This window comes from Protopterus annectens, chromosome 13.part0, assembly GCF_019279795.1.
Source record: "Protopterus annectens isolate FY-2018-M chromosome 13.part0, PAN1.0, whole genome shotgun sequence".
NCBI lineage: Eukaryota > Metazoa > Chordata > Ceratodontiformes > Protopteridae > Protopterus > Protopterus annectens.
Genome location: NC_056747.1, coordinates 765,177,459 through 765,204,865, shown reverse-complemented (window position 1 = coordinate 765,204,865; position 27,407 = coordinate 765,177,459). Strand labels below are relative to the sequence as shown.

Sequence of the window (27,407 nt, the reverse complement as noted above, 5' to 3'; positions counted from 1 at the left end):
AACAAAGCTCCTCATTAGTACTCTTCAAGAAAAATCTTGATGATTGGATGGGAAATAGGAAATTCACACCGGGGATCACCTCTGTGGCTCTGCTTGACAGTGGCACAGGAAAATAATTTTCTTGGGTGGCAAAAGCTTTTTGGCTGGGCTTGTATAGGCCCCAAGGCCGATAGCTTAGTACCTACCTATGAACCTATGAAAAATAAAACCTGGACCCCCAGCTAAACCTGGAATATTCAGGAACTATTCGAAGGCTAACCTCCTGCTATTAAGTGAGATCCTGGCAAAATTTCAAGCCCCCATAAAGCCTGAGAATACTTCTGTCTATGTAGAACTGTTCACAGAAACCCTGTACAAGCTTGTTAATAGCTGCAGAGAGGCATTTGTACCCACCACGAAGTACAGAACTAGCTCAGAAAACAAGCCACCCTGGTGGAATCACAAAATCAATAGGCTGTATAAATGGAGGAAGAAAATCATGGCAAAAATTAGGAGGTGCAGCACCCAGCAAGAAAAAAGCACTCTCATCAAACTAAACAAACAACTCAGAGGACAAATACAGTCTATCAAAACCAAATATGAGGTAAGTTTGGCCTCCCAGACCAAGGACAACCACAAAGCATTCTTTAGCTATGTCCTAAACCTCAAAGGCAATACACAACTGTGTGCAGAGCTCACTGCAAATGGGCCACCTATACTGAGCCAGAAGGTATAGTAAACCTCCTGGCTGATAAATTCAGCTCCAAATTTCCCCCCACAACCTTCCCTCAGGAAATATCATCAAATATAACTCACACTCTGTCACTAGGGAACAAGTCCTTAATGCTCTCTCTAAGACCAAGAACAGTGCATCAATAGGCTCAGACAATATCCAAGGATGCCTTCTAAATAGCATGAAACATGACCTATCAGGGCCTCTGGAATTGCTATTTAACTGTAGCCTCCAAACAAGCTTCATCCCTCATGAATGGAGAAAGGCAACAGTCATCCCTCTGTACAATGGTGGACAGTCTACAGACCCTGGAAACTACAGACCCATAAGTCTCACTAGTTTTGTATGTAAAACCATGGAAAGAATTATCATGCATACAATCAACAGAGCTATAGTAAACCTCCAAACACTGAATCCAACCCAGTTTGGTTTCATCAAGGGCAGATCATGCGTACTCAACCTGGTGGACTTCTTTGAGACGGTCACCAAAGCAATGGGTGAAGGCAAAATCATTCACACTGCCTACCTTGATCTGGCCAAGGCATTTGACACAATACCCCACTCGGGCATTGTTGACAAACTCAAGAGGTTAGGTACAAACCCGTATGTCACCTGGTGGATAGCCAACTGTCTCACAGACAGGACCCAGGAAGTTAGAATTGGGGAGTCCACCTCTACAAAGAGGCCAGTCACAAGTTGAGTCCCACAGGGATCAGTCCTTTACTGATCCTTTTTGGCATTTACTTCTCAGAAGTCAAGGCCAATGTCAGTGGTCTCTAGCTGACTAAATTTGCAGATGACTGTAAATTAAGAGTGGTCACTAAATCTCACAAGGACATAAATGTTCTACAGGACGGATTAACACAGACAAACAGCTGGTGTCATAGCCATGGACTAAAACTAAATGCCAAGAAATGCATAATAGTATCCTTTGGGAAGTCATTCATGCCTGGTAACTATCATATTGACAACACACCCCTTAGAGCTGACACAGTAGTCAGGGACTTAGGAACACACAAAGATAGTAATATAGCCTTTGACCATCACTTGTCTACAGTGGTGAGGAAATCATTCTATGTTGTGCAACTTCTAAACAAAGGTATGGCATCTAAGTCCAAGGAAGTCATTGTTCCACTGTATTCAGCATTCATCAAACTTATCGAGTACAATTCCCCTTTGCTATGTACCTAACCAGGCATCTCCAACAATTGGAACATCCACAGAGGTTCCTCATTGAAAGAATACAGGGCATAAGTAAAATGTCCTATGCAGACCGCCTCAAGGCCCTATCCCTGTATTCTGTCTCCTACAGGCTTCTGAGAGGAGATCTATGCCTGGCATACAGGGCATTGTCAAACTCCATTCTGATGGACCTCCTGCATATCTACAAAACAAACAGCACCAGAATTATTTATTTATTTATTTTTATTTTACATTTGTTGAACGGGCTAGTCCAACTGGATACATGTCCATTTTCAGTAGAGGCCCGGGGAGAAAAGCTCCAAGACAGATACATTATACCAATATGCATAAGGTTACAATTTAAAAACAGTATATATATGATTACAATCAAGTTAACATAGCAGATGTTTCAAAACATTTTACAATACATTGCTGAAGAAATATTTACAAATATATAGAACAAAATATTCACATGAGGTAGATTGAACTTTTTCCAGGTTTACAATTCCTGAGAATGGTTGCATAAGAATATTTACAACTTATTGAACAAGATATTCACATGAGGTAGATCATAACTGTATGCAGGTTTACAATTCCTGCAATGCTTGCAGTAAAGAACATAGAATCAAAAGTCAGAGTGGAGTTAGGAGAAAAATTAGTAACAGAGGTGGCAGGTTAGTCGGGGTTGGTGCAAGGGCACAACCAGTGTGTTCTAAGGTATATTTTGAGTTTTTGTTTGAAGTGGGGTAGGGAAGGAAGTGAAGTAAGTTCCAGTTTTTCCCAGTTGTGTTTGAGAAAAGAGAGTCACCTGCCATGTTGTTAGACTTACTAATGCTAAGTAGAAGTTTATTAGCTGAGCGTAAGGTGTTAGGATTTTTGTAAGGAGTTATGAGGTTTGAGAGTATAGGAGTGTTGTTAGGCTGGTTGAGGATCTTATGGGCAATGGTAAGTTGGTTAAAATGAAGCTGATTTTGCAGTTCAAGCCATCCTAGCTGTTTTAGATTCTGACAGTGATGAGTTCTAAAGGGATTACCAATTGCAAATCTGACAAATTTATTATAAGAGGTAGTTAGTTTGAGAAGGATTATTCTTTGATAGGTTGGTGTATATTGGTGAGGCATAGAGAAGTGTTGAGATTAGGTGGGAGTGGGCAATAGTAGTTCTGGCTATTGGAGTAAGAAAGTATTTGATCCTGTATAGGGAGCCCATTTTTCTGTTGACTTTTTTTATAGTGTTATTAATATGGGTATTGAAGTCAAGGTTATTGTCTATTGTAATTCCTAGGAGTTTGGTGGTAGAATCTGGGGATATGAGGGTGCCATTGTTAGAAATAACAGAGAAATCTAAAGGCATGGATTTACGGGTAGGAGTAAAGAGAAGGAGCTTTGCTTTTCTGGGATTCAAGAGGAGGCAATGTTTTAAGAACCAAGTCTCTACTATGTTAAACATCTTCTGAGTTAGGGATTGTAGTTTAGATGAAGATTTAGCTGCCCAGATTAAAGTTGAATCATATGCATATTGTACACAGGTTGCATGAGGAACAGCTGAGTAGAGATCATTGATAAATATTGAGAATAAGAGAGGGCCTAGAATGGAGCCCTGAGGGACACCCAGTGATACTGGCAGGTGGGATGATAGTTTATTCTCCCAGAGCACAGCATGTTGCCTATTGCTGAGGTAGGAACTAAACCATTGTACAGCTAGAGTATCAAGAGAGACTGATTTCAGAATATTTATAAGTAAAGAGTGGTTTACCATATCAAATGCTTTTGAGAGATCAATAGAGTGGAATAGAGAACATTGTTATTGCGGTATCTGTTAACAGCATCAGTAAAAGATATGAGAGCAGTAGTAGTACTGTTGAATGGCCTAAAGCCATGTTGGCTTTCAGCTAGTATGTTATGTTGAATTAAATGGTTAAGAAGCTGATGGTGAATGCATTTTTCCATTATTTTTGCTAAGGGGATAGTAGGGCTATAGGTCGAAAGTTAGAGTAATCATCCGAGTTGCCACCTTTATGTAGGGGGATAATGTGTGAGATTTTCCATATGTCAGGGATGCTTCCCTCATTAGTGGCTCTATTAATCAGGATGGATATAGGGTATGCTACCTCTTTAGCTGCTTTTTGCAGGTATTCGGCTGGGATCTGGTCGGCAGAAGGAGTACAAGGCTCAAGTTTTAGAATGAGTTTGCAGATACATTTAGTTGAGGTGGGTTGTAATCGGAAGGTAGGATGAGAGCTGGGAGAAGAGTTAAGAAGACTGGATCTGTCAGGAGATAGCTGACTGGCTGGTGATTGGATAGCCTCTGTGAAGAAGGAATTGAAGGCATTGGCAGTTTGGATAGGAGTCTCATGTGTTGCACCTGTTGGGGTTGGTGTACTGGAGTGACCTGGGGTATAGGAGTCTATTGATACTTGCCCAGAATCTTTGAGGATTGTTTTGGTGTGTTTGCTGCATTTTACAGTAAAAGTTTTTTTTTTATCTGAGAGTATTGCTTTTTTACCACTGCAATTACCCTTTCTAAAGACTTAAAACTTGCCTGTGATATAAATAGGACCTGTTGGAGAATAGATATGTATCCCAGAGATTATTCAATCTATGGGACAGATTCCCCATCCATGTGAAGCAGAGTTCCTCCCTAACCCAATTCAAGTGCAACTTGGACAACTGGATGGGAAACTGGAAATTCATCCCTGGTTTGGCAGCTATGTCTGTAATGGACACAGGTAACCTGTAAATGGTTCATCTTCCAGGCCCATGCTTAGACTTATCAAGGATTTCAGAACTTGTCAGAGATTTGGGATGCATGGCTAGGCTTAAAAAGGGGTGTCTATATTATAAGTATGAAGTCTGAAAACTTTGAATCTCATATGGTCGACTCCATATGAGCAAAGTTTTCAAACACTGAACTTAAAATATAAACAAAGTAAAAACAAAAAAACTACCTGAACACTCTATGCAGGGGGGCAAGACCCACTGCACTCCCCACACCCTCTGCTACTTAAATATACCAAATCCGAGATCTCACTACATTGAAGTGAAGGGAAAAATTCCCTACGGCGATCTCTGTTGAAACGTTCAATGTTTGAAATCTTCGTTCATATGATGTTGATCATATGAGATTCAAAGTTTTCAAACTCCAAACTTATAATATGAACCTTGAAAAGGCCCTTGTGATCGTTAATCTAGTAAAAACACCTAGCAATAAGAACTTCACCATACAACTAAACTCTGCCAAAATGTACTGTTATCACAAAAAACTAATGCCCAGTACACAAAAATCCAAATACCAAAGCAACCAGTGTGCCCAACCAGTGTTAAAAAATAGCTCCACACACTTTAATCATGTTAAACTACCATAAAATAATGTTTAATATTAATTTAAACAATATTTTCTTGTTATACAGTTAAGATGCCCACAGTACATTCAGGTACCTTAATTTGCTGTAAAATCCTGATCCTATGTTAAAAACAGAGCAGAGCCATACGTATGGTAAATAATGTATAAATGCTGAAAAAATCCAAGTTCTGCAGTATTTTCCTGTCAAAAGATGAAAATAAAGCATAGTACAGTAAAGACAGGCACAATTAATTCATGGTTCTGACTGCATAAGAGAGCCACTAGTGTCTAACAGCACACATACTCACTGCACTTATGAGAGAAGTACAGAAAGTTTCCTCAGAAACAGTTAAAACAAGCATCTGTCAAAGGTAGAAGCCAAATAGATAGTGTTATAAGCAGAAATTCCCACATAAATGACTGTAAACACTGACAGAAATAAATTATTAAAATAAATATTTGTTTAAAACAAAAACAGAAAAAGAATAATAAATCTAATAATAAAACGAGAAGAAAGGGGTCCCCAAATGGGGCTTTTCTGAGCAGTAAGCTGGAAAAATCATCGCTGGATCCCACAAGAGTCAAAGGACTTTCTTCTTTGGATGGCAGAGAAAGACTGAACACTCGATTCCTGTGACAGCTAAAGGCTTCCCTCTCAGTATATGCTCAGCCTATCAACTGTCACAGTAAGACATGAGGAGGGGAGTCTGAGCTTTTGAAAGCTGGCCAGTACTGGTTTAGCTTGGCAGATTACCCAAAATGCCATTGAGGCAGTGGGAATGATGAGCATCTCTTACTACCCAAAACAATCGTATGCCTAAACTATAAATGTTAAATGTTGTTGTAAACTGTTCTATGCCCTTAAGCAAAGATGCAGAACATCCATTCTAAGTGTTATTATCTGCAGATAAAGAGTTTGTTTTTACCTGAACACATCTGTAGTTATTTATGTCTACAGAAAGAGGGAAAGTTTCACAGTCTTTTTATCATCTTCTTTTGTCATTCTCAGCATGTGCAAATATTAACTGCGCAAAATAAAATCTGATTAAATATCCCATTATACACTGAAAACATATGTCTGTAAATAATCTTGTACAAACATTTCTAAATTAACAAAGTACACTGAACTTGTTTTGTGGGGAATAATAATGATCAGGGAAAGGAATGGTAGTGCTGTATGTTTATATTTAATTAACAGTCATCAGCAGTGGAGCTCGTTAATCAAATAAGCCCAACAACAAAACATTTTTACTGGTTATAACTGTAACAAGAGAATGATTTTTCTCTGACTTACCAAAGCAAGAAGTAGTTGCTTATCATCATCCAGGGCCCAGGTACTAAACTGTAACATGAGGGCCTCCTTCCTCTTGTCGTCTATTTGAACCTTTAGTTGCCGAAGCTGCTCTCGCTCCCCTCTCTTTTCTATGGCTTCAGTCTTCAGCTGTGCAAGTCTATGGCAAAAAAACCCCAAAACAAATAGGAACAATGCTAGGCAAACAATCACAGGAATCATAAGATGTCTGGCCATATATGTTTTTAAGTAGATACACACAAGTTCTTGCCATCTTTTTCAAGCACTTAGTAGTGCTCACCTCCCAAATGAACCTGGGCCATACAAGATACCCTGGCATAGATCTACCAGCCCAATCATCAAGACAAGTGTTAAAACGTAGAGTGAGCTACTTTGCTTGATCTAAAGTGGAAACATTCTACAAGATGGGAATATGATGAATTAGAACGTACCCCTCCAGCAAGACGTGTTTATTTTTAGATTTCAATCTCTAGTATGGGTGTTTACATAAACACTGGTTCTGCAAACAAATAAAGAGTTCAAATAGGATTAGGTCCTCCTTCATGGCTCAAAAAGCAAGATACTTGTCACCTTGGAGTAGCCAGGCTACCAAGTATAAGGAGAGTTGTGCTAATCTATTAGGATAGCTGAAGGGTTTTAAGGCCTTTAATTTTTTTTTTTGCTACAATCATCTTTATTAAATTTACACATATGACAAAGGCAATCTTACAGTTATAGAAATGAAAAACATGCGGAATGATATCACTTTAGTTGCAAACAGTTTATATCACAGACACCATTGAAACAACTGTAGTCGTAAACATTATACATCACTTATAAACCATCCAGTCATTGTCAGTTAAGCATTATATAGCTCATTCAAATCTTGCCTCTTAAACCTGGTTCCTGCTCTGCATATATTGTTCCCACAATTCCCATTTTTTCCTATGTAGTTTGCTCCTTCCCTTTTCTAAAGATCCCAATTCCACTTGTTTCATCTCTGTCACTATATTCACTACTTCTAGTAAAGTTGGTCTAGACTTCGATTTCCATTTTCTAACAATTGCTTTTTTTGGCAGCCACCATAATTAGACTCAGCAAGGCTATACTACATCTAGGCAATTCCGATTCTGTAGCATAACTCAAAAAAATCATCTGCCCAGTCAGTCCAATCTGCTCACCCAGCATCTCAGACAGAGCAGTCTGCAGGGAATCCCAAAAGTCTGCCAGCTCATCACACTTCCAAAAAATATGTTCTTATCTATGTCTTTCTTGCCCGTCGCACCTCCAACATTTTCTATCCACCTGAGGAAATATTCTTTGGAGTCTACTTTGGGTATAAAAATACCTGCACAAACACTTTCAGGCAACAATCCTAAATCTTCTAGACTTTGTTCCATATTTGGCAGATATACATATATCCCCCAATTGTCTCTTTGCAAATTGCTTATCCAATCTCTCCTCCCAAGTTCTAAGTTCCTAAGGCCTTTAATTTTCTTGGTTAAAAATCGTTTGGGCTTTACCAGATGAATGATATACTTGGATGTGTATATACCAAAGGAGACATTCTATTCAATGATCAGTCTGATAAAGAAAGAGTACACTGCATCTTGAATTTATTCCTTTAGAAATTAATTAGAACAGGCAGAAGGATATCCTGATTATGGGCGAAATATGATCAAAAGTGAGCGAGAGTTGTCCACAGAAGTACCCAAGTGTCTTATGACCATATCTCTCTGATCAGGAGTACCATTTATAACATATGAGGTGGGAACAGCTTTTTTTGTTGAAAGCTACTATGCGTATTCCATCCACTGTTGGAGCAGTTTAGTATCAATCAGTGAGCAGATAACAGTGCCCAGTCTGCAGCATTAATCAAACTTAATCAAACACATTTTTGGACTACTGGCTTGGATATCTCCAAAATAAATGCCGAACAGGACACGACCCAGCAATGATTTCTGTGGTACCCCACTAATTACCATTTTATGTTGAGATACAGTACCAGCAACTTTAACAACACGTGATCTCTTAAATAGCCAATCTGCAATCCAATGGACAATGTAGAGGTTAACATTAGATTTATCTAATTTTTCAAAAACACCAACGTGGGATAGTGTCAAAAGCCTTAGTTAAGTCATGATAAGCAGTATGTACAGAGTCATCACTGCCCACAGCCATTGTACCATTTTAAAGAAGTCCCTCACACAACAAAGCTAAGTAAGTTCTACCTAAGTCAAGTTGCAAACACCTCCATAAATGAGTTCTGCTATGATACATTCCTTGGCCTTTTATATAAGGCTGGTGAGGCTGATAAGCCTAAAATAACTTGCGAGTGTACAGGGTCCACCCCTATTTAGGATAGTCACTGTGTCTGCTTTCCAGACATCAGACACAAACATTGTGGACAGATTGAGGGGAAACTGTTTAAGTAAAGGCTCAGATAATGCGTACTTGTCACTGATGAGAATGCAGCCTGGTAAAGTCATCTGGTCCCATAAAAGTACTATTTTTTATATTTTGACACTGATGCTAAGATTTGTTCCAAGGTGATTTCAGAGGAAATTAATTTCATTGATAGTCAGCACAAGAATGTGGTAGGCAGGGTAAAGTTTACACTAAATTTGTCTACTTACAGATTAATATCTATTATGTCCAGGAGTAAAATGTGCCATACTATTATTATGGGTGACCTCAGTACATTGCTGCTCATGATTCATTAATTTCTTGACGTAACTAGTAACTTTCTTTGGTATCTATAATGACCTTAAGTTCATACTCTGCCTTACATTTTCTAATACTGCTCTTAAGTTTCTTGCAGTCATGTTTCAATGTGATCTTGAGGTAGGGGGACTGAGATTTCTTACAATTTTTCATTATTTTCCCTCTTTTGCTATACAGGTTATTAACAGGATAATAAGACCAAAGAGGTTTAGTCCTGAACTTACCATTACATTTAGTGATGCATAAAAGCCTTTTCTATGCAACTGTTTACATCCTGGTAAAAACTGGAGGTGAATATGGCAACCCATTCAGCTGGGTCCATTTGCAGGGACTGTTGAGAACTTGGGTTAGATTGTCAACTAGTTGATGTAGGTTTGCCCCAGAAAAGTCCCTAAAGGTGGCCTCATCTGATGGTGAGGTGGTACCACTGTATCTGACAAAGAATATGAATGACTTGTGTCCAAGTTTAATCAGAATTGTGGAAAAGTGGAGCAAGGTACAGGCAGGAGCTACATTGACAAGGACCAGGTCAATTATATTAGAACCTCTAGTGGGAAGTTCTACACTTTGCTCTAGTGCATTTGTATTAACAAAGTCAGGGAACTACGGACCAGATTGATTTTTAGAGGTGCAAGTGCACCAGTCAATGGTTGGATAATGGTATTTGGTTTAATACTTAATCCCTTGATAGAACTAAGGTACTTTTCCTAATCTTTAGAAAGACATTGATGATATCTGCATTGTTAAGGGTGATTTGGATCTCCAGGAGCTCCTGGTTAAGGTCATGGGTAATCTGAGATGAGGAGATAGTGTTTGACAGATACAGATACTCCACTCTAGTTACTCAAGATACCACTCAAAGCCAGCATCTTTCCAGCCTGTAATACATGCCATAAGTTCCATCATGTCTCTTTGGATGTTCCTCCAGATGTAGCACCTCAGGTCATTCACTTCCACATGGGCCTTCATTAGGTAATAGTCATTTCTGACTGGTTTAAGGGACCTCAGAACTCTGGTTCCTCAATCATTATGTCACAAAACAACTTACAGTCACCTTATTGTTTTCCCATCTAGTGAGTTTATAGTTTGTGTGCCTAACTACAGAGCTACCTATGACTAAAATATTTCCATATCTGGAAGCAGATTTAGTGGGCCATATGGGCTTAGCCTAATTTCCTGCTTTCCTGGCAACTCCTGGGCACAAAATGAGCTCACAAATAAAATGTGTGTGTTTTAATTTACACATGCCTATATATGGGGTCTATATTAAATCAGCAAATGCATAAATAGTGAACCGACCCTTTTAGAGTGAAACCTGACGATCTCAAAGACACCGAACAGCAAATTTTTTCCCAGAGGAAAAAATTGCTGTTCCACAAAAAAAAAAAGTTCAAAACAAAGTGGGGGGGGGGATGTGCCCCCCCCTCTACTTAAATATACCAACTCCAAGATCGCACCACAGTGGAGGAAATGGCAAAGTCCCAAAAACGGCCCAAATCGTTGTTCCGTGTCTTCAGGATTGTCAGATTTCACTCTTAAAGGGACGATAAATCAGTGTTCATTATTTTAAGCGTCGCTAATTTAATATAGACCCTTTATATGTATGTATATGGCTCCCTGACAAGCTGCTGACGTGTTACTGATCATCTCACATAACTGTGATCATAACTGAGCAAAGCTCCCCCAATATGAACAGCATTCAATACTGAAAAGCTCACTGAAAAGTATATTTTTAGGGCTGCAGGCCACCGTGCACTCTGAGATGTGGAGAGCTGAACCCCACACTGCCACTATTTATATACACCAATTCCTATTAGGAAAAGAGGAAATCCCTTGTAAACCGTCAGTTCAACATCTGGGAGGAAAGCTGATCAGTAGGACAATAGCGATTGCAATAATGAGTGCCACTCGGCTCCCTATTGACATGTTAGCACTTGAAATGCCTAGTGCCAACAAAACAAAAACAACAAAAAAAAAAAAACAGACGGAAAACACAGAAGAAGAGTGAATCTCGAAAATGGCTCTTCTTTAAACTTCTTTTTGTGTTGGGGCGGATATATTTGGGTCATTTCACTGAAAGTCCTTTTCACTGAAACTCGTTTAGTCAAGCCCATTTCATTGAAAATTAATTTCAGAGAAAAATAATTTAATTGAAAATTTACTTCATAGGTAGGTACTAGACTATCAGCCAAAGGGCCTAAGTATGCCTAGCCAACAAAGTTCGCTGGCTTATGCCACCCAAGAAAGTTAATTTCCTGTGCCCCTATTGAGCAGAGCCACAGAAGTGATCCCCGGGGTGTATTTCCTATTTCCCATCTACTCATCAAGATTTTTCTTGAAGAGTGCTAATGAAATGGAACTTTGCTTGACAGAGATGGGTAGCTTGTTCCAGAGTATAGGAAGTCTCTGGGACAGGAATCTATCCCTCCAGCAAGTCCTGTTTATTGTGGTGACAAGGTTTAGGTCCCTAGAGTGTGTAGCTCGGAGGGATTGGGATTTCTTTAAGTGTAGCATGTCCAACAGCTCTGGGTTTAACACAGCTTTATATGTCAGGCAATATGCTACAGAGTAAAGCTGGAGTTTTTTGAGATGGTCAGTGTAGGACATCTGTTTAAGGCCAGTAATCCTCTTTGTGAGGTACTTCTGTGGCCTTTCCAGCTGCTGCAGATGTCTTGTGAGGTACATTCCAAAAGGGGCGCTGTACTCTATAATGGGTCTAATGAGAGCCAAGTAGAGGGGAACAATGACCTATTTTTCCTGGATGAAAACCCTTTTGTGATGAGGTGTGCCACATAGAAGGATTTCCTGACTACTGTGGCAATGTGATTATCAAAGGAGAGACTACTGTCCACTTGGGTCCCAAGGTCTCTTATCACACATTCGGCATTAAGTAGACTGCCGTTTATGTGGTAGTTCATGAAGACAGAGTTTTTACCAAAGGGGATGACAGTGCACTTTTTGGCATTGAGCTTGAGGCCATGCCTCTGACACCAGGCATCTGTCTCAGTGAGGCCCTTCTTTAGGATGTCGACATCATTTGGGGACTCAAATATGGCTCCTAGTTTGCAGTAATCTGCAAACTTCGTTAGCCAGAGGCCTTTTGTGTCGATGGTGTTGAAAGCCTTGGCGAGGTCAAGATAGGCTGTATGAACCACCTTACCCTCGTCTACGGCTTTGGTGACTACCTTAAAGAAGTCGATCAGGTTCAGAAGGCATGATCTGCCTTTCACAAACCTGAACTGGGTGGGGTCCAGAGTTTGGAGGTTACCAATGTCTTTATTTATGAGTTTCATGATGATACGTTCCATGGCTTTGCAGACCAGGCTCATCAGGCTAATAGGGCAATAGTTCCTAGGATCAATGATGGCTCCCCCTTTGTGGACTGGGATAACTGTTGCTGTGCGCCATTCAGTGGGGACAAAGCCTGATGTGTGACTATGATTGAACATAAACTATGAAACTAAAGACGAACTAAAACACTGTGACTGGACTCCCCTAAAACACCTACCCCTAGATGAGGCGGTAGACTACTTTACTTTACTCAACCTTTCTCAAAATCCTAAACCGTCATGCACCAGCCAATGAAGGACAGATATAGAGCCTTGGTTCAATTTCATAAATTTAAAACCACTACCACAAAACAAATCTTCTTAGCACTCCGGAACAAGACCAAAAAACTTATAAAACTCGATGAAACCAATTACTATAAAACCTTACAAGACAAACACGCACACAAACCTCAGAAATTCTGGGCCTCAATAGATAGATTACTGCACCCAGGTAAAACCGGCAATCCCACACCCATTGTACCAACTGACAAGGAGGACATCCCCACCCAATTCAACAAATTCTTTACCGAAACAGTCCCAGCTTTATCAGGCACCCTAAATAGCACCACCATTCCCACTCCTTCCCCTACCCCTATTACACAACAAACTCCCCCAGCTTCTCCTTCTCTCCAGCACCCACACAACTCATTACTAAACTCCTCAAAAAATTGAAACCTACCACATTGTCTGCTGACAAACTTCCCACTGGTTTCCTTCAACTATCAGCTGATAACATATCTTACCCCATGTCTATCCTCATAAACAGATCCATATCTGAATGCAAAATACCTAACCTCTGGAAAATATCTCATATTATTCCACTCCACAAAGGCGGAAACTCCCTTGAGCTCACCAACTAGCGCCCAATTGCAGTTTCATCACCCCTATCAAAAATACTAGAAAGAGTAGTACATACATAACTAATGCAATACCTTCTAAAAAATAACCTTATATCATCATCGCAACATGGGTTTTGACGCTACCATAGTACCACAACAGCCCTATTATCCTATACCAACATAATCAACACCAACAGAAACAACGGACTTTTTGTATCCTCTGTATTCTTAGACTTATCCAAGGCCTTTGATATGGTCAACCACAGTATGCTTCTCAATACTCTACCCTCAGCCTAAACTCCCTCACTACATCATGGTTCAGCAGCTATTTATCAGGCCGACAACAAGCAGTTCCTTGGCAGGACCAACTATCCCCCCTTCTACCTGTACCCATAGGAGTCCCTCAAGGTTCCATTCTTGGTCCCTTACTATTCTCCATATTTACAAATCAGATAGCCGCTTCCTCTCCGTCTGCCTCAATAGTGCAATATGCTGATGATACTATTATTATTTGCACTGCCCCTACCTTAAACAAGCTACAAACAATAACACAACACAATTTTACTCTGGCTGAAGCATGGTTTTCTAGCATAAAGCCTATACTCAATCCCAAAAACACAAAACTAATTCTCTTCAGTCCAAGTAGATCTCCTGCACTCAACAATGATTTCACCATTAACTCCAAGGACAATAACTCAATTACCCCAACAGCACACACTAAACTCCTAGGAGTAGTAATTGATAATAATCTCAAATTTGACGTACACATAGCCCAAACAATCAAAGAAGTTCACAAAAAGCTTGGTCTCTTGTATAGGAATAAGCAATTCATGACCAATTATACCAAAATCACTACTGCAAGAACCCACCAATTATCCACCCTACTGTACGCCTCCCCAATCCTGACTAATCTTCGCCACAGTGAACAAAACAAAATGCCAAATTTACTACAGGTGCCTCTAATAGAGCCCATCACGGTCTTTCCCTCAAACAGCTCAACTGGCTTGAGTTGCCCCAACTACATCTTACTACTCAACTCTCCACAGCCCACAAACTATACTACCTCCCTAACAAACCCCCCATTCTATAGGATCGAATGCAACCCTACACCACCACCTGAGCCTTAAGACCAACAGACCGAAATCTCATAAATGTCATCAAACATAAGAATGAAGCTGGCAAATCTCTTTTTGCCTGTACAATAGCAAAAATCTGGAACTCGCTTCCAAAACACAACTTCTACCAGTTCTGCTTCACAATTTAAGAAACTACTCAAAACCCACTATTTTAACTGGCTGTGCCCATGTGATTCCCCAGGCTAATCCAATACTTTGCAGTGATGCAATTATTCAACCAAGGAAAACCTAATAGTGCCTAACCTCTGAATACTAATTCTTAACTAACAATGTTCTATTCTGATGGTATCTACTTGTATGTCTGTGAAGAAAGTTAAATATGTTCATATATACTATTGGTATGCCTAAAAGAATACAGTAATGTATCTATACATATGTCTGTGAAGAAATGTAAAATATGTTATGTAATATTTGTATGTATTTAGAAAAAGTGTTTTAATTCATAAAATGTTATCTGTTAGATTGTTTTAAGTGGAGCTTTTCTTCCTGGGCCTCCGCTGAAAATGGACCCGTGTCCAGTTGGACTTTTCCAGTAACCAAATGTAAAATAAAATAAAAAATAAATAAACATGGTGCTTAGGTGGGGAGCCAGTTTGTTCTGAAGTTCGTGTAAAATGCAGCCTGGGATGTTGTCCAGTCCCATGGATGCTGTATTTTTGGTTTTAGAGAGTGCAGCTTTCATCTGCATAGATGTGATTACAGGGACTTTGCATTCTTCCTGTACAGATATGGACCCTTTAGGGGGTGAGAAGGGTAAAGTTAGCACTAAACCTATCTGCCAGGATGTTAGCAATATCAGGTGGCTCTGTAATTTTCGTGCCATTGTGCTGTAACTCAGAGCAGATCTGGGTGTTGCCATTGAGATTCTTGACATAGCTATAGAATGCTTTGTGGTTGCCCTTAGAATCAGTGGCAATTTTGTTTACATAGCTAGTTTTAGAGGGTCTTATAAGGGATCTCAGCTTCTTACTGAGGTTGACCAGGGAGCTCCTCCATTCATGGGATTTTACTCTCTTTTGCAACAGTTTCTTCCTTCTGTTGTAGGGTTTGTTTATGGCAGGAGACCACCAGATTGGCTTCCTTTTTTTGGTGGATAGCTTTTTGGTTCTGTTTGGGATAGCACAATCCATGCACTCATGTAAGTGCTTATAGAGTGCATTTGTGTAGGATTCAGCAGTCTTAACTGTATTGTCCATCTGCACGGGTGTCATGAAGTTCACCACTTCTGTCTTAAAAAGCATGAAGTTGGCTTTGGAGAAATGTTTTTACCGTGGTTTCCTTAATGGTGGGTGGGGGCGGGATGTGGATACCTAGAGTGATTAGCTTATGGTCACATCTGACCAAGAGGAGTTGACTTCAGGTGTGGAACACCAGTCACTCATGTTGGTAATGACTAGGTCTAGGATATTGCTGACCCTGGTGGGGGTGTGGATAAGTTGATCCAGGGCATTGGAATTTATGAATTCCATAAAGCATTGTGAGAAGGAGTTGGTACATGAGTAGTTTTCCCAGTTAATGATGGAATAGTTGAAATCGCCCATTATTAGGATGTTTGATTGAACCCTAATATTTTCCAGTATATCAAGAAAAGAGGAGTGGAAATCCTGGGGCATGGTGGGGGATCTGTAGCAAGCTACAATTTGGACTGCAGTTTTGCCCAGAGTTAGATGCACTTGGATAACCTCAGATGCATTATGCTGCGCAACTAGCCTGGAAGTGTATCTATCCTTAATGAATATGGACACACCTCCGCCTTTGGTGTTCTAGTCCAGGTTAGATGGCCGAAAAGTGTGGTACGAGTTATAGCCTGGTAATGCAGTGGTGCTCTCTAGAGCCTTGAACCAGGTCTTTGTCACTGCACAGATATTGATGTTCTCCATTTTAAGGAGTGCCTCGAGTGAGTGGATTTTGAGATGTAGACTTCTAGCACTGAGTAGCATTACCCTCAATTTTTGCTTGCCTTTTCCTGTTACGGTGGTGAATTTGTCATTTGAACCTTGCCTAAAAAAGGCATTATAGGGGCGGCAGGACCCTTAAACAGTATCCAGAATTCCAAGGGTGACAGGTGCAGGCCATCTCGGGCAAAGCATAGTGGTCCGTCGACCATGTCGCCCCAGGCAGACAGATACTGGATCCCCTTAGAATGACACCAGAAGCTTAGCCAATTGTTGAAGTCAATCATTTTGTGCTTGTACTGTGGTATCATTCTGGGTGATGGCAGGATGATACTCAGTGCTAGGGTCATACCTGCCTGGGCTACAAGATCAGAGAGCTCTTTTCATGTAGTCCAGTGAGGTACATCTCAGGTTGTTCACACCAACATGGACAATGACAGAGTCATATTTGTACTTGTTGTGGAGTGACCTTAGTGCGTGGGTTATGTGGCGGATCCTGGCACCCGACAAGCAGCTGACAGTAACCTTTTTCTTGTTTAGCCTGGTGAGTGGGACATCAGTGTGGCCGACTATAGAGTCACCTATGACTAGTGTGTTGGGTATATTGTTTTGCCTTACCGGCTGTGGCTTATTGGCACACTGAGTCTGTGGGCTATGTGTCATTTGGGTTGTGTTGGGGGATGGAGGCTGTTTGCGTTTCTGCTTTGGAGGTTTCTGTTGCTTGAGCAGATTATTATTGAGAGCCTCCACAAATGCTTTTGTGTTTCTATGTGTGGATTTTGGTGGTGTAGGTTTAGTGGGACTATGTGATGAGTGTGGTGTGGTGCGAGTGTTTACCTTCTCCTCTTGACTGTTAAGTTCAGTCTTGGTTGGCGAGAGCTTTACCTCCAATTTGGCTAGATAAGTGCATCTCTCAAAGGTTGTGGTGTTGGGTGGTAGGAGAGGGTTGTCTGTGTACATGAGGCAATTGCTACATTGCCACAAGATGCCCAGATTCATCAGATAGACAGGAGAGAACACTGGGAGCTGACCCTTGGACTTGCCTGAATAAAAACTACTTTCTTCTAGATAAGTGAGGAAAGTGAGTACAACAGCTGTTCTTCTCTAAGCAAGTGAGGAAAGTAAGTACAAAAACTGTTTTCCTCTAGGTAAAGAGGAAGGTTAAGTGCTGTAGTAATTTGTAGCTTATTTAGTGCTAACAACAAGTTCTGAACAAGTGCTGAGCACAAATAAGCAAATTCAAGTGCTAAAACTAAGAATCTGTAGCTGGATCTTGTGGTAGATAGGCTAGAAGGCTTCCCTCCAACACAGAAAAGCTTGGGGGGAGGGGGGGGCTCAGAAACTTACAACCAGTCCTGGATACAGCAAATCTATACCTGGACTAGACTAGTTACAGGAGAGGTGGAAAACAAGTGCAAATGCGGGCTTTTAAACCAGAAAGTTGAAAGAGATGGAAACACTGCCAAACGGCAAATAAACTACAATTTCTGGGCCAGAAACCACTCCTGTGGTAGCTAGGCTACCTAGTGCTTACCACTCCCACTTTTAAGCTAAAAGGCTTCCCTCCAACACAGAAAGGCTTGGGGGGCTCAGAAGCTTACAAACAGTCCAAGATACAGCATATCTATATCTGGACTAGACTATTTACAGGAAAGGCAGGAAAAAAGCTTAGAATTTCTTTTTTGGAAAGTGGAAAGGGAGAAAGGAGAAACAGAAGATAATTCAAAATTAAGGACCCAAGTGGCTTGCCCTTCACAAATGTTCTCTCTGTATTAGGTAGTATGAGCTAGTGGCAGTAGACTGGAATACAGCTGGGATAGAGCTAAACAGATGGGACTGGTAGGAGTGTCTGAAGTCAAAATATGTCATCCAACTGTACTCGGTTGAGTGAGCAAATGAGATAGACCCAGGAGGAGTGTTCAAACACAAATTTACAGGAGGGACTGGCAATTCCAAAGCCACCAAGATTAATACCACAACAAGAACAGGAAGGGAGGGCGGGAAAAGTACAGTTTTGTACCTACCATAAATGTAGATGTTCGAAGATCCACATTGCTGCAGTCATAACCTGTGGATAGTCCGCTGTTCTCGGTCGGCCCGAATACCAAAGAGTTAGGCCGGCGTCGGTCATGGTCGCTCAGATCTGATGTCAGTACGCCATGGTATTAAAGCGCATGACCGACGTCATATCCTCAGTCTTTCTTGCCCCAGATGTCAGAAGGCCCTAAAAAGAAAAGGCCATAGCCAAAAACAGAAAAACCTCCAAAACCCATGTACAAACAATATTTACAACCCAAACCACACAACCACTCCAAACTATAGAGGGGAAGGAGGGAGGGTAAATTGGACTGCAGCAATGTGGATCTTCGAACATCTACATTTATGGTAGGTACAAAACTGTACTATGTTCTTCATCTCACATTGCTGCAGTCATAACCTGTGGGTAGAATCCCAAAGCAAAGGTAAAGGGAGGTTGGCAAAATCATAAAGCATTGGGAGCTGCTAACATGCCCTGTAAAACTGCAGTGGCAAACCCAGCCCTAGATTTGGAATAAAGAGGGAGATGGTAATGTTTAGAAAAAGTGTGCACTGAACTCCAAGTAGCTGCTTCCAAAATATCTTTAGTAGCTACACCCCTTAAAAAAGCAGTAGAAGTGGCAGTAGCCCTAGTGGAATGAGGTCTGATTCCAGCCGGAACCTCCTTACCATGATGAGAATAACAAAAAGCAATACAATGGCCAATCCACTTAGAAATAGATTGTTTTGAAACAGGTTTCCCCTGAGAGCCCAAAGCAAAAGAAACAAATAACTGCTGAGACTGTCTGAACCCTTTAGTCCTGCTCAAATAATAACGCAACTGCCTGTGAATATCCAAAGTGTGCAAAATTTTCTCCCCTTTATTTTGGGGATCAGCATAAAAAGTAGGCAAGTGAATAGATTGATTCAAGGCCACATTTGAAACCACTTTAGGCATAAAAGTAGGATTAGTACGCAGAGATACCCTATCCTTATGAAAAATCAGGAAGGGTTCAACTGCCATTAGAGCCTGTAATTCAGATACCCTTCTAGCAGACGTAATGGTCAACAAAAAAGCAGTCTTCCAAGACAAAAACTTCAACTCAGATGTAGCTGCAGGTTCAAAAGGAGGTAAAGTGAGTTTTTCCAACACAAAATTGAGATCCCAGGAAGGAGTAGGAGCTCTACGCGGGGGTCTTATGTTCTTTGCCCCTCTCAGAAATTGCTTAAACAAAGGATGAGAGAATAATGGTGGGTCACAGTCATAGTGAGCAGAAATGGCTGCAGCATGAACTTTGACAGAGGAGAAAGACAAACCCTTGTCCAATAATTCTGTAAGATATTGAAGTGAAACACTCAAATTAGGCCTGGAAACATCAAAGCTCTTTGCTTGGCTCCAAATAAAAAATCTCCTCCATTTATCAGCATAAACTTTCCTTGTACTAGGCCTTCTGGCCTCCAAAATGACATTCAAAACTTGTTGAGGAAGCTGCGACCCTCCAGGTTCTAGAACAGAATATGCCAGGCTGTCAGATGCAGGGACTGTATCCTGACATTGAGAAAATGATTGCCTGCCTGAGACAAAAGGTGTGGAATTGATGGCAAAGGCCAAGGAGGCTCCCATACTAAACTCCTCAGCAGAGGGTACCAGTGCTGCCGTGGCCAATCTGGAGCTATTAGAATCATGGGGGGCTTGTCCAGTCTGACCTTCAAGAGCACCTTGGGAAGGAGAGGCAGAGGAGGAAAGGCATAGACGTGAAGATTGTTCCAACTGAATGATAGAGCATCCACTTTCCAAGCTTTTGGATGAAACATCTTTGTGCAAAACTTTGGCAACTGGAAATTTAGTGGAGAAGCGAACAGATCTATGTCTGGAGTCCCCCATATCACTGTCAACTGTCGAAATACATGAGGATCCAACTTCCACTCGTGGGGATCCACCATCTGTCTGCTCAAAACATCTGCTAAGGAGTTCTGTGCTCCTGGCAGAAACCTTGCCTGAAGAGTGAGGTGCAAACTGAGAGCAGTCTCCCACAAAATCATAGCTTGCCTGCAAAGAGGGTACGAATGGGTTCCCCCTTGCTTGTTGATGTACCACATGACAGTTGTGTTGTCTGTTTGAATCAACACTTGCCCTGGGTGAAGTAGATCCTTGAAAGCCATTAATGCAAATTGGACTGCTAACATCTCCTTCAAGTTGATATGTAAATGTTGAAGTCTGGCAGGCCACGTGTCTTGAACCCATTTTCCATTGAGGTGTGCTCCCCAAGCCTTGTCTGAGGCATCTGTCGTTAAGATCTGACTCGCCTCTGGTCGGGTCACAGAGAGTCCCTTGTTTAGGTGACATTCCTGAGCCCACCACAAAAATTCCTTTTGAATGCAAGGTATTATCTGAATGACAATGTCCAGATCATGGCAGTGTTGCGTCCATACACTTTTGAGATACCATTGTAGCTTCCTCATATGCAGTTTGGCATTGGGAAGCACCAGAATACAAGATGCCATGAACCCCAAGGCTTGAAGGACTGTCCTTGCAGTCAGCCTGGACCGTAGAGACAATTGTTGGAAGTAAAGTGTAAGATTTCTTTGCTTGTCCAGGGTCAAAAAAGCCATCTGAGAGGCTGTATTCAGTCTCACACCCAGAAAGCACATTTCCTGAGAGGGTACTAGACTGGACTTTGTTTCGTTCACAGAATACCCTAGGCACCTTAACACTGCCATAACATACTGTAGATGGTGAAGTAGCTTGCCTTTGTCTTGAGCAAGAATCAGGCAGTCGTCCAAATAAGGATAAATTTGTATTCCTCTTAACCTTAAGAAGGCTATCACCGGAGCCAGAACCTTTGTGAACACCCTGGGCGCAGTAGATAAGCCAAAGGGCAATGCAGAGAACTGATAATGTAAAGTCCCAGCCAGCAGGAATCTCCTGCAACTGGGCCTGATAAGAACATGAAGATAAGCCTCTTTGAGATCCAGAGTTACCATCCAGTGATCTTTGCCCAACAGAGGCAGAAGTTGCTGCAAAGTCAACATTTTGAATTTTGGAATGTCCAGGTATGTGTTGAGGATAGATAAATCCAAAATTGGCCTCCAAGTGTTTCCTTTCTTTGGTACAAGAAACAGGCGAGAATAAAATCCTAGGCCCACTTCTGACAGAGGAACCTGCTGTATAGCCCCCATTTGAAGAAGTAAAGAAATCTGTTTGTGAGCCTCCACCCTTTGCTGAGGAGGAACGTCTGGCATGCCTTTGAAAGGAGGCAATGTGTGGAAATAAAACTTGTAGCCTCGGTCTATAATGTCCAACACCCATTTGTCCTGGGTGACTAAAAGCCAGTTTTGCCTGAAGAGTGCCAACTTTCCTCCCAGAGGAGCTGCCAGACAGGCAGGATCTGGCAGCTGAAGATGCAGGTCATTGGGTCTGTTTACGAAAGGACTGGCCCCTGCCCTCACCTGTAGATTGTGCAGGGGAACTCCACGTTCTAGGCCTGAAAGAACCCTGAGCTCTGCCCCTACCACGTCTAGATCTGCCTCTAGACTGTAAATCAGAAGAAGGGTAAGCCCATCCCTTAGTAGGCCAATTTCTGCTAAACTTAGGGGGCTGCACCTGCAAAAAATCCTTAACAGTCTGCATAGACTTAGCTTTGTCTTCCATTTTCTTTAAGACTGACTCCACAGGAGAACCAAACAAAACTTCAGACTGCAGAGGAGCATCCAAAATTCGAGCTTTAACATGCTCTGACAAGTTCTGATCCTTAAGCCAGGCGTGCCTCGGAATAACTGATCCAGTGGCCGCCACCCTGGAAGATGCCTGTATAGCATCGAACCACACTGCAAAGAATGCTTACCCACCTGATCAGAGGCATGAACCAAATCCTGTAATTCCTTACACTCTATGCCCTCTGCCAAAGCATCTACCTTAGATTTTAACTGAGTAAGGAGAAAATTCTGGTACTTCAACATATGAAACTGGCAATTCAAAGCCCTCATTGCTAGAGTGGAAGAGGTATACACTTTTTACCCCACCTATCCAAAGCTCTAGAATCTTTATCCATAGGAACTGGATTCTTTACAACAGAAGCCCTGACACCCTTAGGTCCCTGGCTAATAGTTTCTGGGTCAGCCCTTGGGCTCTTATACAGATATTTATGAGCCTCTGGCACTCTGTAATACCTATCTGGTTTAACTGGGCAGGAGGCAAAGAGTCTGGATTAAGCAAAGCTTCAGAGAAAACATCCTGAACAACATCCAAAACAGGAGGTATAGCCAAGGGCCGATGTTGTGGTAAAACAAAAATTCCCTAAGCCTCTTTCGGAATCTGAGAAATCCTGACCTTCCCATTTAAAATGCTCCCTCATAGAATGCAGGGTTTCTGAAAAGAAAAATCCTCTGGAGGAGAAGCAGAAGGACTGGAATCCTCTGCGTCTGAATCAGAATAAGGAGGAAAATCCTGAATGTCTTCAGCCGAAGACTCTGAGTAATCTGAAGCATGTTCCAAACTTTCCACCTCTGGCTCCACCCTAGGCCTCTTATCTGGAGGGGGCATAGAACCCCTGATTAAGGAAATCAAATCTTCTGCCATTTTAAGCATGTGTTTTTTAGGTACAGAACCTGCAGAACTAGGACTGACACCAGAGGAAGACAAACCAGGCCTGACCTTGGAGGGTACCTTAGAGACAGAAGGGGAAGGCCTAACCACCTTATGCAAAGAAGGGAGAACAGCAACCTGAGAGGCCCCCTCAGCCTGACCCGACTCCTGAGAGGCCACATCTTGCAAAATTAACGTCTCCCCCTGAGACTCAGCTGAAACCTCGGCTGGATCCACAGATTCCACTGTAGTTTCTAAAGAACCGGCGTCCGGAACGGACGACTCATCCTGCTTGGACTTTACCGATTTTTCCTTGCACTTCTTAGCGGTAGCGGGCGTCGGAGGATCCGACGGCATATTGTAATTACACCGCTTACTGAAGACAAGCCTAGCGCAATCTAACCTACGTTTAATGGTGCGTTTATTAAATCTAGCACAAAAGCGACACCCGACTACGTCGTGCTCAGGCCCCAAACAAGGAATACAGAGAGAGTGGTAATCCCTATGAGGTATCGGTTTCCCACAAGAAATACAATTATTCACTTTTTCTGACATCCGGAATTAACTGAGGCAAGAAAAAACAAAAATATTCCCCAACGGGGTACTTAGCCCAACTTGGTTTTCGGTCTGAAACTCAGAATACGAAAATTTCAGAACGCCGAACGGCACTTGCAAACGCTGCTTCTGCTTCGGACCATGCGGCAAGAAAGACTGAGGATATGACGTCGGTCATGCGCTTTAATACCATGGCATACTGACGTCAGATCTGAGCGACCATGACCGACGCCGGCCTAACTCTTTGGTATTCGGGCCGACCGAGGACAGCGGACTACCCACAGGTTATGACTGCAGCAATGTGAGATGAAGAACATCTAACTAGAGAGAAAGAGAGAGAGACCACGGTATTATATGAAACAATTAAATAGAAAAATAAATAACTACAGAGACAGACTACAATATTCAATGAAACAATTAAATAAACAGAAGAATAAAATGCAGTACAATCTTTAACACTGCAAGTTTGTACTTAACTCAGCTAGTAATGCAGTTGATTGTAGGTATGTAGCAGAAGCCAAACATCTCAGATATTGAGCAGTAATAAATTCAAAGATATGTGACTAACACTTATAAATACACAGAAACCCTCTAGGCTAAGAATTTTACACTGAATATCAATGAAGTTAAACACAATAGCCCCCACTTACTGTAGAGAGAAACAGAGACCGCAACATTCTATGAAACAATTAAACAGAAAAATAAATGACTAGAGAGAGACACAGACCACAATATTTAATGAAACAATTAAATAGACAGAAAAATAAAATGCAGTACAATCTTTAACACTGCAAGTTTGTACTTAACTCAGCTAGTAATGCAGCTGATTGTAGGTATGTAGCAGAAGCCAAACAACTTGGATACTGAGCAGTAATAAATTCAAAAAAAAAAAAACCCTGCATGTGGGGGAGCTCTGCTACCCACACCTTCCTTCCTTATATATATATATATATATATATATATATAAATTCCATGAGGGGCACAGCATTGTTTTCTGTTGTCTGGTTTTGTTCTACATTATTTGGTAAAACCCAACTAGATGGGAGGGCTGCCCCCCCACACCCCCCTAACTATATATACTTTCACCAGGATTGCACTACAGTGGGGAAAAGGACATATACCTTTGACTTGCCTTAGAGTACTACTTGTCAGTGAAATGAGTTTTAGGTGAATTGAACTTTAGGTGATTTGGTGTCAGTGATATGGTCTTTCAGTGAAGTGATAAGAATCCATATACACACACACACACACACACACACACACACACACACACACACACTGTGTGGGTGTGTGATTATTTATCATTTCATTGAGTGACACTTCTATCAAACTGCAATTTAACTAAATAAATTGAAAATTCATTGAAATTCCTGATTGTGCTAGCAGATGGCGCTAACATGGGCTCTGCAGCAGGGTGTAGGTCCATTTAGAGCTCCTTCTTCAGAGTTAATGAATTGCATTTGATGATTTCATTTCCTTTAGTTACAGATTCAAAGCACTATGACTTGAAGAATCATGTGCCTTCTGATTTTGTATACATGTACCAGTAAACACTCATAGAAGCACACCAATCAGTTTCATAATGAAGTACAATGAGTCCTTATGCTCATATTAAAAGGCAAGTTGATGCCAGAAATGTGGTAAAAAGACATAAGATGCTGATAGAAGCTCCAGGCAGTTTCTGGTCAAGGAAAAGTTATGCACGTATTGGTTCAATGTACTAGCTCTGGCAGTTTCATCTTTGCTACCTCTAGGATTAATACCAACAAGTACTAAGTGAGCTCAGACCATAAAACTTTCACAGGCTACAACAGACCCCATTTACCCATAATGCTCAGCAAAAGGCTCCTTCTCTAGATATCAGATGTCCACAAGTTGGTGCCTACTCAAGAAAACCCAGGAAAGACAAATACAGGCTCCAAAAAAGGGCAGCTTTCAGCTGACCCCTAGGCCAGTGGCTGGAGGGTAGGAAGAGTGACAGACATGAAGCTGGAAACAGAGATCTACTGCTACTAGGTATACAGCTTTCATATCTCACACTGGGACTTTCACTTCCATTACCTCTAGGACCGAGTCCCACACTTATCCTCTTGGGTAGTTAGTTCATCAAGAAAGAATTCTCTGGATTTTGGAAGCTCCAAAGGCAGATCATGACCTGGAGATGACATCCAGTTTATTGCGCTTTGCACACATATTCAGGAATGCCCTTTTGCCTGCTGCACAAATGTTATCCATCAATCATTTTTGAAAAAGGCATGAGTGGCATTATAAGCCTGAGGTTAGGATGTGCCATACTTCCGGAAGCAAAATCTCATACAGTTAGAAAGCCAAGAATTAACTCACTTACTCCAATGGAGCTCAGGAAGTTTGGACTGTAACTTCCAATGGGTGGAACCTAAGCCTTTTGACAGAATCAAATTATGTCCTCCCATTTCAAACAAATGTTCATTTCTCTGGTGTTATACGGGTTACTAAATAAGTGTTAATGTCAAACTCTTCAGCACAAACTCTTTTTACAATGTAGTATTCTTTAGGTTCTAGGTCTTGAATTGAATTTTATAAGTCAAAGCAAACACAGCAGCTATTACATTTGTAATATTTTGTAAACTTACAATATCTCAGCAACCACATAAGTTACACACATACTGTCAGCAGCATTTTATTCTTCTAGCTTGGGGCTTTCATATGAGGCTAAGGACTTCTGTCTGTGTTACTTGGTTGTTGAGATATTTAGAAAAATGTGAAAATTATATATATAGAAATTAATATCATAAAAACAACAGTTAATATCTATTGACCTGCACTAGACAGAGGTCAAACATTAATGCAGTTGAGTTTACTGTTTAAGCTTGAAGATGAAATCTTTTAAAACCTTATACATAGCATAAATTTTAAATTATTAATGCAAATATGAACAAGCAATATTTGTTGCCTAGAGGCGTCAGTAGGTGTTAACTGCAAATGCACCTGGAGGCGTCGCTCAGATGCAATGAGTTAGAGTATTTCAAGGCTAGCCACTCAATGATGTAGAAATTGGCTCTAGGTCATTTGGTTATGTTGACTAATGTTGCCAAATGGCCATGGGTATTTGCTGGTGATGCATGGGTTGAGGACTTGGCCTACTCTGACCTACATCAGGGACCCATGCTAATTTTAGGTGGGGTGTATGTGTACCTATTAGCTAATATGTACCTGCCATAAAGCCCAGCAGCCCTGGGTCAATAATATACTGTCTAGCCAGTGTCCAGTTGCCCAGCTTGGGTTTCCTGGGATTGCTCAGTTGTGTGAAAGCTGGGTGTTCATAGGTTCTTAGATGAATAGTAGGCTATATTCCCTGATGGGCCATTTTGTAAGCCTAGGCAATAGCCTGAGGGTAAACTCAAACCCTGTACCTTTTGTCTATGAGGTGAAGACCTTAACCATTATGCCAAACCCAGCACTTGCCAATACCTATCAACCTGCTAAGGTTCACTAACAGGACACAGTTTGGAAGTGGGTGACATGATAGTAAGGAGAAATCTGGACATCCAATGTATACAGGAGGCAAGATGGAAGGGCAATGCAGCAAACCCACTTGGCTTGGGATCCAGAGTCGACTACACAGGAGGAGGACAGATAAGAAATGGTGTGGGAATTGTGGTGAAGTACAGGCTTCAGAAGCCAGACTCATGGCAATCAGACTCCAGTTCAAGGATAGGGCACTATTCAATGTCTCAGCCCATGCCCCACAGCAGCATTGTAACAGTGAGGAAAATAGTGTATTCAGACAGCAGTTGCAAGACCTACAAGGCAGAGCAGGAC

At 41.4% G+C, this 27,407-nt stretch overlaps 1 protein-coding gene across 4 annotated transcripts in view; it reads right to left on the bottom strand.

The window, feature by feature from the left end:
* Positions 1–27,407, bottom strand: part of EFCAB5 (EF-hand calcium binding domain 5) — a 1,692,224-nt gene that overhangs the window by 1,346,937 nt on the left and 317,880 nt on the right. For all 4 annotated transcript variants that reach the window (XM_044054470.1, XM_044054473.1, XM_044054471.1 and 1 more), the window contains one exon: positions 6,531–6,687. In XM_044054470.1, coding sequence (XP_043910405.1) covers positions 6,531–6,687 — 157 coding nt within the window. The remainder of the gene's footprint in view (positions 1–6,530; positions 6,688–27,407) is intronic.